We start from the raw sequence: 12602 nt of genomic DNA on the forward strand, positions 1-12602 counted from the left end.
GCCACCTACAGCTGCTGCTTCAATTCTGTGGCAAGTTGTCTCAGCTTTAGGTTTTAAGGCGTACTTACATGTATTTTGCTTTTAAAAACAAAACTATGAGATCCATCTTTGAACTTGATAATTATGTACACCTCTCAGAAGTTCATTAAGGTCTTTCTTCATTACTATGAGAATATCGGGATTATAAGGAGCTACTACTGAAAAAATATTATCTGCACTTCAAGAAGACAATGTCTGTAGCTCGGAAGCTGACCTAATAGTGGTTAACATTGATAAAAATTGTCACAAATTTCATCCAAGAGCCATCTACTATGACATCTTCATACATTTCATTCATGGTACATTTAATGCAATTATGATGCCTAATTTCAGTGCCGTATCATTACAATACTATGGCAAACATCACGTAAAATTCCTTTAAAAATAAATATATATTAGCATAATGTAGAACATTTTAAAAACATGTTATTACCATGGTACAATACAAAAACCTTAACAGATTACCATTGTATTTTAACTTAAGAAACATTGTAACAGGTGATATTATATGGTTTATACGTGACCAAATAAAAATGATACTACTAATAGTGATACTACTGTAACAATTATGCTATGACTGATAATAATATCATAGTAAGTTTTAGTATGAGAAATCGGATCATATCACCCCTCCACCCCCTGCTGACCATAACTGGTAGTGTTGTGCTTGTCTGCATGATCGAAAATCTTGCAGTCTGTTAAAAATGTTATATATACAAAGCACAAGCGGGCATTGAAACTGGACTGCTACATGTACGGATGGTTATGATATGCCGGTACAAACATACAACATTTCATGTACCGCGACAGACTTACCACTTACGTGCGCACTTGATATGTTCAAACGGAATCTGCGTATTCACCAGTCAAACTGAAAGTAAAAGCAGGGTTATAAGTACTTAAAATCGTCGTGACAAAATACATTCGTTTTTGAACATATTATAGATGGTTGAGTGTTTTCTGTAATATTATTACCCAGTTTCAAAGGATGTCTGTACAGCTAGTTTGGGAGACTAAAGATTAAGTCGTCTCTTTATACTATTTATCATATAAGCCTACTATTTATTGTACACTATATTATCACATGATTTATTACGATTAAACTGTGCCTTGCACTTACGATTTAACGGCATTAAGTGTTTTTAACGACGATTTTTTTAACGATTAAAAAATTGTGTTTTTGATGTAATTTCTTAAATCTGCACTTCATTTACAATATCCTGCTGTTGAATAGGCCATTTATGACGGGCGCTGCTTACCGGAATGTTCACTTTTATTTGCCTTTTCTCTCGACGCATGAAATCGAAGAACTAATGCTTAACTCATGCTTCAAATAAGATGTTTTTCGTATCGCCCAGATTTCGCTGTATAACCGAAAGTGAAATTCAAACGAAAGGTCGTTAATGTACGCAAATCACGCAAGTAACCTTTACTCAGGCGGAGGTTAGTCCATAGCTACGTTCATTTGACAGAGAAATATATCTGATTGGTAGATGTTATTTGATTACGCTAAGCTGAAAGTCATATGTGAAGAAAAGATAGTAGAAAATTAATAGAATAAAATACTCGGGTGCGTAGCTATGGGTGTTCAGAGGGTGGGCAACAGATCGCCACCAGGGGATCCCCCAAGACCTCTCAACAATTCGAACACTGGTGCCCACCCAGCATACCCAAATGCCCACCCGAGGATGGCCATTGGCTTTGCGTTATCTGGACATCAGATAACATTTCCAGTTACAGAAAAATCTTACCCTAAGGAGAATAATGATTCATTATAATTGACTTCAATTGTAATAAAATCTTTTGAGAAATACATGGTATCTTTGTTAAAAGCAGAGGTAAGAGGTGAATTAGATCCTTGGCAGTTTACCGATAAGGGGGAAGCACAGATGCAATCAGTAGCATCACCCATTTAGTCTTGAAACATTTGGAGGACATCAATGCAGAAGCACGTTTACTTTTTATAGATTTTGTTCAGCTTTTAATACTGTCCAGCCTTATTTATTAACGGATATATCTGAAATATATTAATGTAAATTCTTTCATCATTAAATGGTTCTTATCCTTCTTAACTTATGGAGTTCAATATGTGAAGGTCAACAACGCGCTTTCAGACCCCACATTTATTAGTATGGAGCCCCCCCCCCAGGGATGTGTGAGCTCCCCAGTTCTTTTAACATTATATTTGAACAAATGCGTAATTATAAAACCCACAAAATTACATCGTGAAATTTTCTGATGACGCTGCCATTTTTGAAGGTTGGATAAGGGTCAAGGCACAGTTAAATATCACTCTGAAATCAAGCAGTTTGTTGACTGATGTGATGCTCACCACCTTGGTGTGGATGTAATGAAGACCGAGGAGATGATACTTCATCCAAGGTCAATCGGTGAACTTAGTCCAGTGATTATTCACAAATTACCCAAACATCAGGTCACTGCTTATTGATATCTTGGTGTCTATATTGATAGCACACTCACTTTGTCATGCTCATGTTGAAAATCTCTGTGCTAGGCTTTAACATAGAATGTGTTATTTAAGAAGGCATAGATTTTATGGTGTTAACAGTGAATGTTTGGTTTTATTCTTCTTAAATGATCTTAGAGAGTGTGATCCACTACGGCACACAGACTTGGTATGGTAACTTGCCAGTACAGTTCAAATCCAGGCTTGTATGTCTTACACAAACGGCCATGAAGATCATTGGGATTCAGAATAAGCATCGACTTCAGTCTCTGTATGGAAAATCTGTGTTTCGGGAGGCACAGAGGATCCTAGAAAATCGATCTCACATCCTGAACCTGGAATTTGAGATGATGTACTCAGGCAAATTGTAGGCTGAATAGAAACAAGAGCTCATTCATTCCATCTGCCGTTAAGATGCTAAATACAAGCAAGCAACAGTATGTCATTTTTTGGTCATTATTTCTTTTAAAATTATTTTACTTATTGTTTATTATTAGAGGATCTATTTATAGGTTTATACGGTTTGACGACAATGTATGTATGAGTGTATGTTGTGTATATTGTAGGTTGAGTATTGAGACTGCATTGCATGTCATGGAACGCAGTGGCTTGAAGACAAATTTCCCCTTGGGGACAATAAAGTATACCATACCTTGCCTTACTTTATCTTACCTAATCTTACCTGATCTTACCTTATCTTACCTTACATTACCTCTGCACAGCCCTGCAGACCCCTGCTCTAGATGCAGATGTAATAGACTCATTGAATAGATGTTCAATACAGTATAGACTCATTTGTCTATGGGATTTCTATCTTTTCTGTACACTTTGTAATCTATTTTTTTTTCTTTTGGGTTTTTGGATTAGCCATAATCAGTAGATTTTCTTGGAAAAAAATGAATGAAATAAAAATGAATGCCTAGTCTATAAGAATCTATTTATATAATCATAAACATTATAATGCATTATAATGCATTATAAAGCATTATAAACATGCATTTAAATATTTATAAAAAAGGCATAACACATTATAACACATCAATTCTTAATACCAACCACTGCAATGCACTGTGAAGGCATCTACAGTGCATTATAGATGTGAACTTCACTGGAGCTCAATAAGTATTATAATCCACAACATAATGCCTTATGACTGTCAATAGAAGATGCTGCAATGCCTTATTATGAAGGCATCTATAATCCATTATAGATGACAGCTTTATACAAAGTGTTACCATTTCCTTTTCAGTGCCTCTAATTTTCTAAACCTTAAACTTCAGTGTTTTTATTGGGGGGTGGGGAGTCAAATTTTTGTTCTCCCAGGTTCACACAATCCATTTTCACATGGCCAGAAGTTCTGCAGCAGGACAGTTTAATGTATCATTATTACTTCTAGTTTTCACATGAACACCATGTGTTACCATGGTTATAAGCTAAGAAGCTGCTTTCCTACTGCTGTAACACTGTTCCAGAACTCAAGAGATGGACTCCATACGTAGTGTCATTTAATTCAACAGCCCTGCAGAATGTGCATATTTAAATAACATTAATAACATTCTTTGTTTCATAACAAACAAGGGTTAAAATTATTTAATTTATGACAGTAATAAATGAAATGATGCAAAATGAATCACTTGCTACATGATAATTAAAGGGGTGTGTATGACTGTATGTGTTTGTGTGTATGATGCATGCAGTCATGGTGGGTGTCTTCCAGTTCTATATGCACAGTTAAACAGTTCAGCAGGATAAGCACAGCCTCATACAGTGTGCATACTTGCTTAACAGATACACTATTATATGTACTTCAACAGGCTCCATTGCTTGCATTTTCCTTTATCCACTAGTACTGGTCAGTAAGGCAGTTCAGATTAGGAACCATAGTCTATCGTGTCACTCTAGGGATCTCCACTGGACTCCAAGACTAGTTCTTTAAATCTCTTTACCATTTCTGCTGCCAATGATTATTAGTCAGTCAGCCAGTACTTCAGATGGCTGAGCAATCTGCCATGCAATTATAAAGGACAAATACAAACTGTGTGTAATTGATTAATAATTAAAATAATTTGTACATATTATATTGAAGTGTAAATCCGTTCTTCCCTGTGGTATGTCTGTTTCTTCATTTGTGTTTCATCAGCGCCGCTTGCACCTCAGCAACTGCCTGCTCATTCTCCTGGCATCGCAACAGCCCTTTATTTTCATGGTAGGCGCAGTGGACGACTTGCACTAGATTTCTATCTTTTCTGTACACTTTGTAATCTATTTTTTTTTCTTTTGGGTTTTTGGATTAGCCATAATCAGTAGATTTTCTTGGAAAAAAATGAATGAAATAAAAATGAATGCCTAGTCTATAAGAATCTATTTATATAATCATAAACATTATAATGCATTATAATGCATTATAAAGCATTATAAACATGCATTTAAATATTTATAAAAAAGGCATAACACATTATAACACATCAATTCTTAATACCAACCACTGCAATGCACTGTGAAGGCATCTACAGTGCATTATAGATGTGAACTTCACTGGAGCTCAATAAGTATTATAATCCACAACATAATGCCTTATGACTGTCAATAGAAGATGCTGCAATGCCTTATTATGAAGGCATCTATAATCCATTATAGATGACAGCTTTATACAAAGTGTTACCATTTCCTTTTCAGTGCCTCTAATTTTCTAAACCTTAAACTTCAGTGTTTTTATTGGGGGGTGGGGAGTCAAATTTTTGTTCTCCCAGGTTCACACAATCCATTTTCACATGGCCAGAAGTTCTGCAGCAGGACAGTTTAATGTATCATTATTACTTCTAGTTTTCACATGAACACCATGTGTTACCATGGTTATAAGCTAAGAAGCTGCTTTCCTACTGCTGTAACACTGTTCCAGAACTCAAGAGATGGACTCCATACGTAGTGTCATTTAATTCAACAGCCCTGCAGAATGTGCATATTTAAATAACATTAATAACATTCTTTGTTTCATAACAAACAAGGGTTAAAATTATTTAATTTATGACAGTAATAAATGAAATGATGCAAAATGAATCACTTGCTACATGATAATTAAAGGGGTGTGTATGACTGTATGTGTTTGTGTGTATGATGCATGCAGTCATGGTGGGTGTCTTCCAGTTCTATATGCACAGTTAAACAGTTCAGCAGGATAAGCACAGCCTCATACAGTGTGCATACTTGCTTAACAGATACACTATTATATGTACTTCAACAGGCTCCATTGCTTGCATTTTCCTTTATCCACTAGTACTGGTCAGTAAGGCAGTTCAGATTAGGAACCATAGTCTATCGTGTCACTCTAGGGATCTCCACTGGACTCCAAGACTAGTTCTTTAAATCTCTTTACCATTTCTGCTGCCAATGATTATTAGTCAGTCAGCCAGTACTTCAGATGGCTGAGCAATCTGCCATGCAATTATAAAGGACAAATACAAACTGTGTGTAATTGATTAATAATTAAAATAATTTGTACATATTATATTGAAGTGTAAATCCGTTCTTCCCTGTGGTATGTCTGTTTCTTCATTTGTGTTTCATCAGCGCCGCTTGCACCTCAGCAACTGCCTGCTCATTCTCCTGGCATCGCAACAGCCCTTTATTTTCATGGTAGGCGCAGTGGACGACTTGCACTATGTTGCTCCTGGAAGGTTCTGCAGTGATGTTGGTCATGTGACTGGGGTTGTGACAGTGGTGCATTAACACCAGGATGACAGGTTTGTCTTCTGTAAAAATGAGAAACTAAACAGGTCAGTATGTGCACTGATTGATTCTATTACTGCCCACTGCGATTTGTCACACATCAATGCTCAATCGTTGATAGTATGGAGAAGGACGAGAATGCAAAGAGATGGTGATGATTCAGGTTAAATCAGGGATGCTCTGATCAGGGTTTTTGGGCTGATCATCAACTGCCAAGGAGTGGAATCAGAATTGGCTGAAACTGATCACCGATCACCAAAAATATACAATAACACAATTCAATCTTGCTTTAAGAATGAATCTCAAAATCAGTTTTAGTAAATATTTTCCATATTTAACAAAAAGACAGCAGCCACTTATCACCACAAAAAAGGGTGAAAATTTGGCTATTGGTGACAGGCCTATTCTTTACCGAGGAAACAAAGGTAGATTTAAAAATGGAAGCATCTCTGCATTTTTTGTAGAAAGTTCTCTTCCAAAATTCCACACCTGTACTGAACATCCACTCACTTTCCACACTCGTACACTGAGCACAAAGATAATATTGATAGAGGCCAGTGCAAAGTATTCAGGCATCAAATTTGGGGTCAATCCCTGCATCTCTGTATTGCCACCAACAGGCCAAATGTTAAGGTACATTTCTGATGATGACTTTTGAACTGTGTGTCCTTAGGTTATGATCTATTTCCCCCTTTATCCTTCGGTCTCAATTTGAATGCACCATGGTGTTAAAGTCTGGCATACTGGATTTTCCCTCATATCGAATTTTTCAAAAGACCTACCTTTAGTTCAAGGGTGTTGATCACATCGAAAGGTAATTTGGTTGGTATCATCTACAAATAGTTTTACATTTTGTCCAATCATCAACAAATTTAGCACGGAAAAAGCCTCACAAAAGTTATCAGCTTTATTTTTGACTTTTGAAACTGTTCATCCGTCACCGCCCAACGAAACTGGCAGCAAAGCCACCATTAAGAAAATTAGGGCATCTCTCAGCAGTGCTTTGATGTCTTGACACTAAACTGTGGACTCAAGACCACATCCTGAGAAATGTGCAAAATGTTTGTGTCATTTGACCACTGGGGGCGCTGCAATAAGCAAAAACATGTAATACCTTTTGATGTGCTGACCTTATAAAACTGGTTATTATGTCTGGTGATATCTTAATTGATCACGTAGACCAAATGTATGTGCCCACCATTTTGGATTTAATCAAAAACCTTAAAAAGTTTTCAGTGGCTTCAAACCTCCCTGAATCTTCAACAAATTTTGGACAACTGATCTTCAGGCAAAGGCTCACGAAAATTAGACAGATTTTTCATTTTCAAAACTATCAAATTCAGCAGTGAAGCCACCAAACAGGAAGTGAGGTCATATATTGGCCAACTCACATGAAATTTGCTGTGAGTGCATTCAGCCATACCCTTGACCAAAAAAAAAAGTTTCCATGGCAACTATGCCCTGATAGTCTGCTGGCTTGGTAACTGCAGCAATAAATAAATAAATAAATTATATTTATGTAAAAATTTGAGGTATTTGTCTTCAATTTATAGTTTTTGAATTCAGATTCATGGTGTAGAAGTGAACTTCTGTTTTTCCGGACTTGAACTCGGACTCCGTTGCACTGCTGCAGTACAGCACTCAGTCATATCTCAGATGCGCCCCCCCCCCCCCCCCCCCCCCCATTCCACTCGGCCTTGACTACAACTTGGTTTGTCGGACAAAGTTTGACTCAAACACAACATTGGGTCTTTTTTTAAAAAAAAAAAACTTGTTTTCACTTGTTAAATTTTCTTAACTTACAAAACTAACCTGAAAGTCAAAACAAAATAATCTATGAGAAACCAAAAATCTGTAAATGTGTCAATCTTGAAAGACTATTAGGCTAATTGGAAAAAATTGGCAGATGTGGATGAATTGTTCATCTGAGTTAACTTTCACAGAACAACTTGTAAAAGGTAGCTTCTGTTTAATCACATCTTTTGTGAAGAGGAACCACATAATATCTGTGTGTTTTGACTATTTTGGATTTTAGGGCAAAGGTGACATACAGCAGTGACTGACTCCTGACTCACCTGTAACTCTGGCCATGGCTGCCTCCATGTCTCTCCCAATCTGAGAAACAACAGGACAGAAGACCAGGATGACGCTGCTGCTCTCTGCACTGCAGAGCTCTATCTGCAGCTTCAGCTTTTGTATGAAGGTTTCATGGGTATTGAAAGTTTCTCCAGCGACCAGCATGTGGACTTTCACTAGGGAAGAGAGATGGAACTTAGAGATGAGTTATAATTGTTGTGAACAGAAAGCATACATGAAAACTGTATGAGATTTCTTCTGTGTCATTCATCTGCGTATCTGGTAGAATGTTAACCATCTCAGACTATCACAATTTTAACATTATGGCTCAATCTATAATTTAGATGGAAAAGATAGGAACATTATGCTGTTGTTGAGTTATGACAGAAAGTGAATCATTTCAGAGGGTATATGTTAAACCTTAGAAGCACTGAACCTCCCAAAGAGGAGCTATTCAGCTTATTAGGGTTTGGGGATCGAGCATGAGAAAGGAAACATTAAAGTTTCTGTGAAATATTTGACATCTTGAGTCAGCCATAGTGTTCAGGGTTTGACAGACAGTTAATCATTATGAACAGTAGATATCAAAGTTGAGAAGTACTGAAAAGCTGACCTGAAGAGATATTCCAGTTTGGCTTTGAGAAGAATCGTTCAGTTTTAGACCACAATGAAGTTCCTGTAAAATATTCACCATCTTAAATAAGTTGCAGTAAAGGTAACAATTAATTTACACAATCACACTGGAAGCAATGGAGAATAAGGTGGTCACACTAGCATGTATTGTGAGTAAATGTATTCACCTTATTTTCCATAGCAGGAAGGGAGGGGCCATCTTTGTTTACACTTTTACACAGTTCCACCTTGTCTGCACTCCATGTGCGTGCGCATCCATGTAATAATGTGCTTGCAGCAAGATCACATGTAGCTTGTACAAATCACTATTTTTTGTGGATATGATTTTATACAACACAAATTTAAAAACACATATTTGAGGATATTTTTGTGATTTTTTTCTACAGATCAGCTGCGTTATATGGAACCCCAAAGACAGGGCTGCCCAATCCTGCTCCTGCAGAGCTTACTTAGGTGCAGCCCTAATTTAACACACCTGATACAGATAACCAGGCCCTTCAGTTATATCTCAGTATGAGAACCTGCTTAACTTCAACATAGCTGACTGTAATACTGAGGTGAGACTGAAGTGCCTGATAATCTGTATCAGGTGTGTTAATTTAGGGCTGTACCTAAGCTCAGCAGGGTGGCAGCCCTCCCCTAAGAGGTCTGGGTGAGAATATATTTCACTGAAATCATTTTGAGTTTCCATTTGTTTCTAGTTAATCTGTGTTCCCTTTGATTGGTTAATTGATTATGAGTTACATCTGTCCCTTGTCCTCCCTGGTTTTCTATTTGTATTCAAGTTCTTTCCTTAGTTCATTTCCTCAGTGGTCATTGTGTTAGATGTTACAGTGTGTGGCATCGATGCTCTTCTCTTGCGCCATGTGTTGCACTTCTCCCTACTTTCTACATGGTTCGGTTATTTTGTAGTTTTCTCAGTTCTGTTATCAGAGATTTGTTGCAGCATGCCTTCCTAGTTGTCGCAGCGCTGGGCTCAGAGTTCAGGGGAACCACCCCTTAAGACACCGACTACGCCACCCTGGGAATTGCGCCCAGGGAAATAGTTCCTAAGCTAAATGAAACTCCAAGAGAAAGGTACTCAGGTCCGTTATACACGGCAGCAAGAGACGTGGCTCCACTTACAATCTTTTATTAAAACAAAATTAAAAACACCATCCACACGACGAGATAAAACCTCGGGGCTGGTCCACACAGGGTAGGAGGTTAAACAGTTAAACAACAGATGGCATCCTGAAACAAAACACTACAATTCCCATGCATACACGCAATACAACATGCCACCACAAAGTTCCCTTCCTCCCTTATGGCATCCCAACCCCAAAGAATCTTAAAACACACAAGATAAAATCCCTCACATTCAATACAAAAAAGGAGAGAAAACAAGAGCGGAGGCAAAGAGGCAAAGCAGCAGCAACTGCAGGACAGGCAATCCAGACCGCAGCTGTAAAAGCAGGCAGAGCAGCAATGCTTAATGGCGTAGTGATCTCCAACCAGCCGGATAAACTCCCTCCACGTTGCCCGCTGCCACCTACCAAACAGCCGCCTCCAATAAATCCGTCGTATGCAGATCTTTACCACGAAGTCAGGTAACCGGAAGAACCTTGCCAGCCTTCGACCCCCAGCCAACCACTGCCATTTTTATAGGGCGCTACCACGAATTACAATACAAATCGGCCCGCCCATTTAAAGGCACAGGTACTTAAAATAGTCATACTGCCACACTAGCTTTGGCAGCAGCCACTGTATTGCTGTTTGTGTTCTACTTCTGAATTCTTCATATTTTACCATAATTCGGTTCCACCGCTTAGAAATATGTAGCCCTGTTGTGATCTATGTTTATCTGATTAGCTGATTGTTGCACACAGCACATGTCTAAGTGCATATGCTAAGGAAGTAATCTTGGCTTCATCAAGAAATCCTGGCTTGACATAAATTAGTGATAGTCGGTGTCAGGATAACAAATTTTTCAGATTGCATTTGTTTGGTTTTGTTAAGCAGAAACTTCTTAGCCTGAGTTTCGTGACCCAGGCCATGGAAGTTTAAACAAAGCTGAGAGAAACAAACTCTGGACAGGGTTCATGGTGAAATAAGGTGAATACAGGGGATAATGACACCGTTACCTGGAATACCTGTCTCTGTACACATTGTGTTCATGGCCACCTGCCCACTGGATGGAGTGGCCAGTGTCTGCATTTATGTACAGTTCACTCAGGCCCCAAGACACCCTTTACCTCCAGAGGGGGCAGTGGAATGTCCCTTTGCTGGTACAATCATCCCTTGACCAGATTCCCTCTCCTCTGTCATTGGCTTGGTACACGTCCTTGGTACCTCATTGGCGATGATTGACCTATTGGCATTTCGAGCTGCTACAGGCTGCTGCTCAGTCTCCGATTGGGTGAGAGGGATCTCAGCTTGTACATCAACACTGCTGCAGAATTTGCAAAAAATGTGCATTGAAATACATGTGTATGTAATAAAATACTGTTACATAATCAACTGACTTTCTTTTTGACCTGTTTCTTCACTTGTACCTCAGCAGTGCTGACCGCACGCCCTTGACCGCCTGTTCATTTTCCTGGCATTGCAGCAGCCCTATAGATTCATGGAAGGCGCAGTGGACGACTTGCACTATGTTGCTCCTGGACGGTTGCACTGTGATGTCAGTCATGTGACTGGGTTTGTGACAGTGGTGCATGAACACCAGGATGACAGGTTTGTCTTCTGTGGAAGGAAGAAACCAAACAGGTTACTGTGGGCACTGATAGATGTTGTTGCTTCCCCTCATTGTTTTTTGCATCTTAAATAAGGAAGTAAAGCTGTGAGGTTTGCTTCCTAGTATTGGCTCTTGGCTCAGTATTAACCTGTAGTGCACAAGTGGTCATGGAAGGATGGATGTAAAAGTTATAAAAGCCAAGGTCCTTTGAAGCAAGGAAATTTATTACATAGATTCAGAGTCCAGTCTGACCTGTGTGTTTGTTATAGACTTGGCAAGAAACAAATAATGATATAAATACTGCATGTGCAGTGGAGTAGAAGTACTTCACATTACAGAACAGTGTCAAATTTTACTGGGTAAATCACAACCACAGTAAAACAAAAGATAGCTGCCCAGAACCAGATGAATGCATCCATCCATCCAACCTCTTCCACTCATTCATCTATCCAAGTTCTGAACCCACTTGTCCTGTGCAGGGTCATGGTGGTCGACAGCTTATCCTAGAAACTACAGGTGCAAGGCTGAGAATAACCCAGGATGTGGGGGGGGCAACCCACCACAGGGCGTGCACACACACACCATTCACACACACACCATTCGCACGCACATGCACACCTATGGACAATTTGGCAGCTCCAATTCACCTTAACAGCTCTTCTTGTGAGGACCAAGTACATCCTACAAAACAGGACAACTTCACATGGGTAGCTTCTGTTAAAAAAATCGCTTTCCCTGTAAGGAGATGAGTTACATAATACTTGTTTGTTGTAGCATCTTGTTTTTCATGGCAAAGGTGACATACAGCAGAGACTGAATCCTGGCTCACCTGTAACTCTGGCCATGGCTGCCTCCATGTCTTTCTCAATCCGAGAAACAACAGTACAGAAGACCAGGATGACGTCAGACTTCTCTGCACTGCAGCGCTCTATCTGCAGCTTCAGC

At 38.9% G+C, this 12602-nt stretch overlaps 1 protein-coding gene across 1 annotated transcript in view; it reads right to left on the reverse strand.

Annotated features, from left to right (window-relative positions):
* LOC125714596 (uncharacterized) overlaps nucleotides 1-12602 on the reverse strand; it is a 272791-nt gene that overhangs the window by 213753 nt on the left and 46436 nt on the right. Inside the window, exons 23-26 of the mRNA XM_048985335.1 lie at nucleotides 11476-11665; nucleotides 11176-11381; nucleotides 8922-8984; nucleotides 8417-8484 (exon numbers count right to left, since the gene is read on the reverse strand). Coding sequence (XP_048841292.1) covers nucleotides 8417-8484; nucleotides 8922-8984; nucleotides 11176-11381; nucleotides 11476-11665 — 527 coding nt within the window. The remainder of the gene's footprint in view (nucleotides 1-8416; nucleotides 8485-8921; nucleotides 8985-11175; nucleotides 11382-11475; nucleotides 11666-12602) is intronic.

Source organism: Brienomyrus brachyistius, chromosome 19, assembly GCF_023856365.1.
Source record: "Brienomyrus brachyistius isolate T26 chromosome 19, BBRACH_0.4, whole genome shotgun sequence".
Lineage (NCBI taxonomy): Eukaryota > Metazoa > Chordata > Actinopteri > Osteoglossiformes > Mormyridae > Brienomyrus > Brienomyrus brachyistius.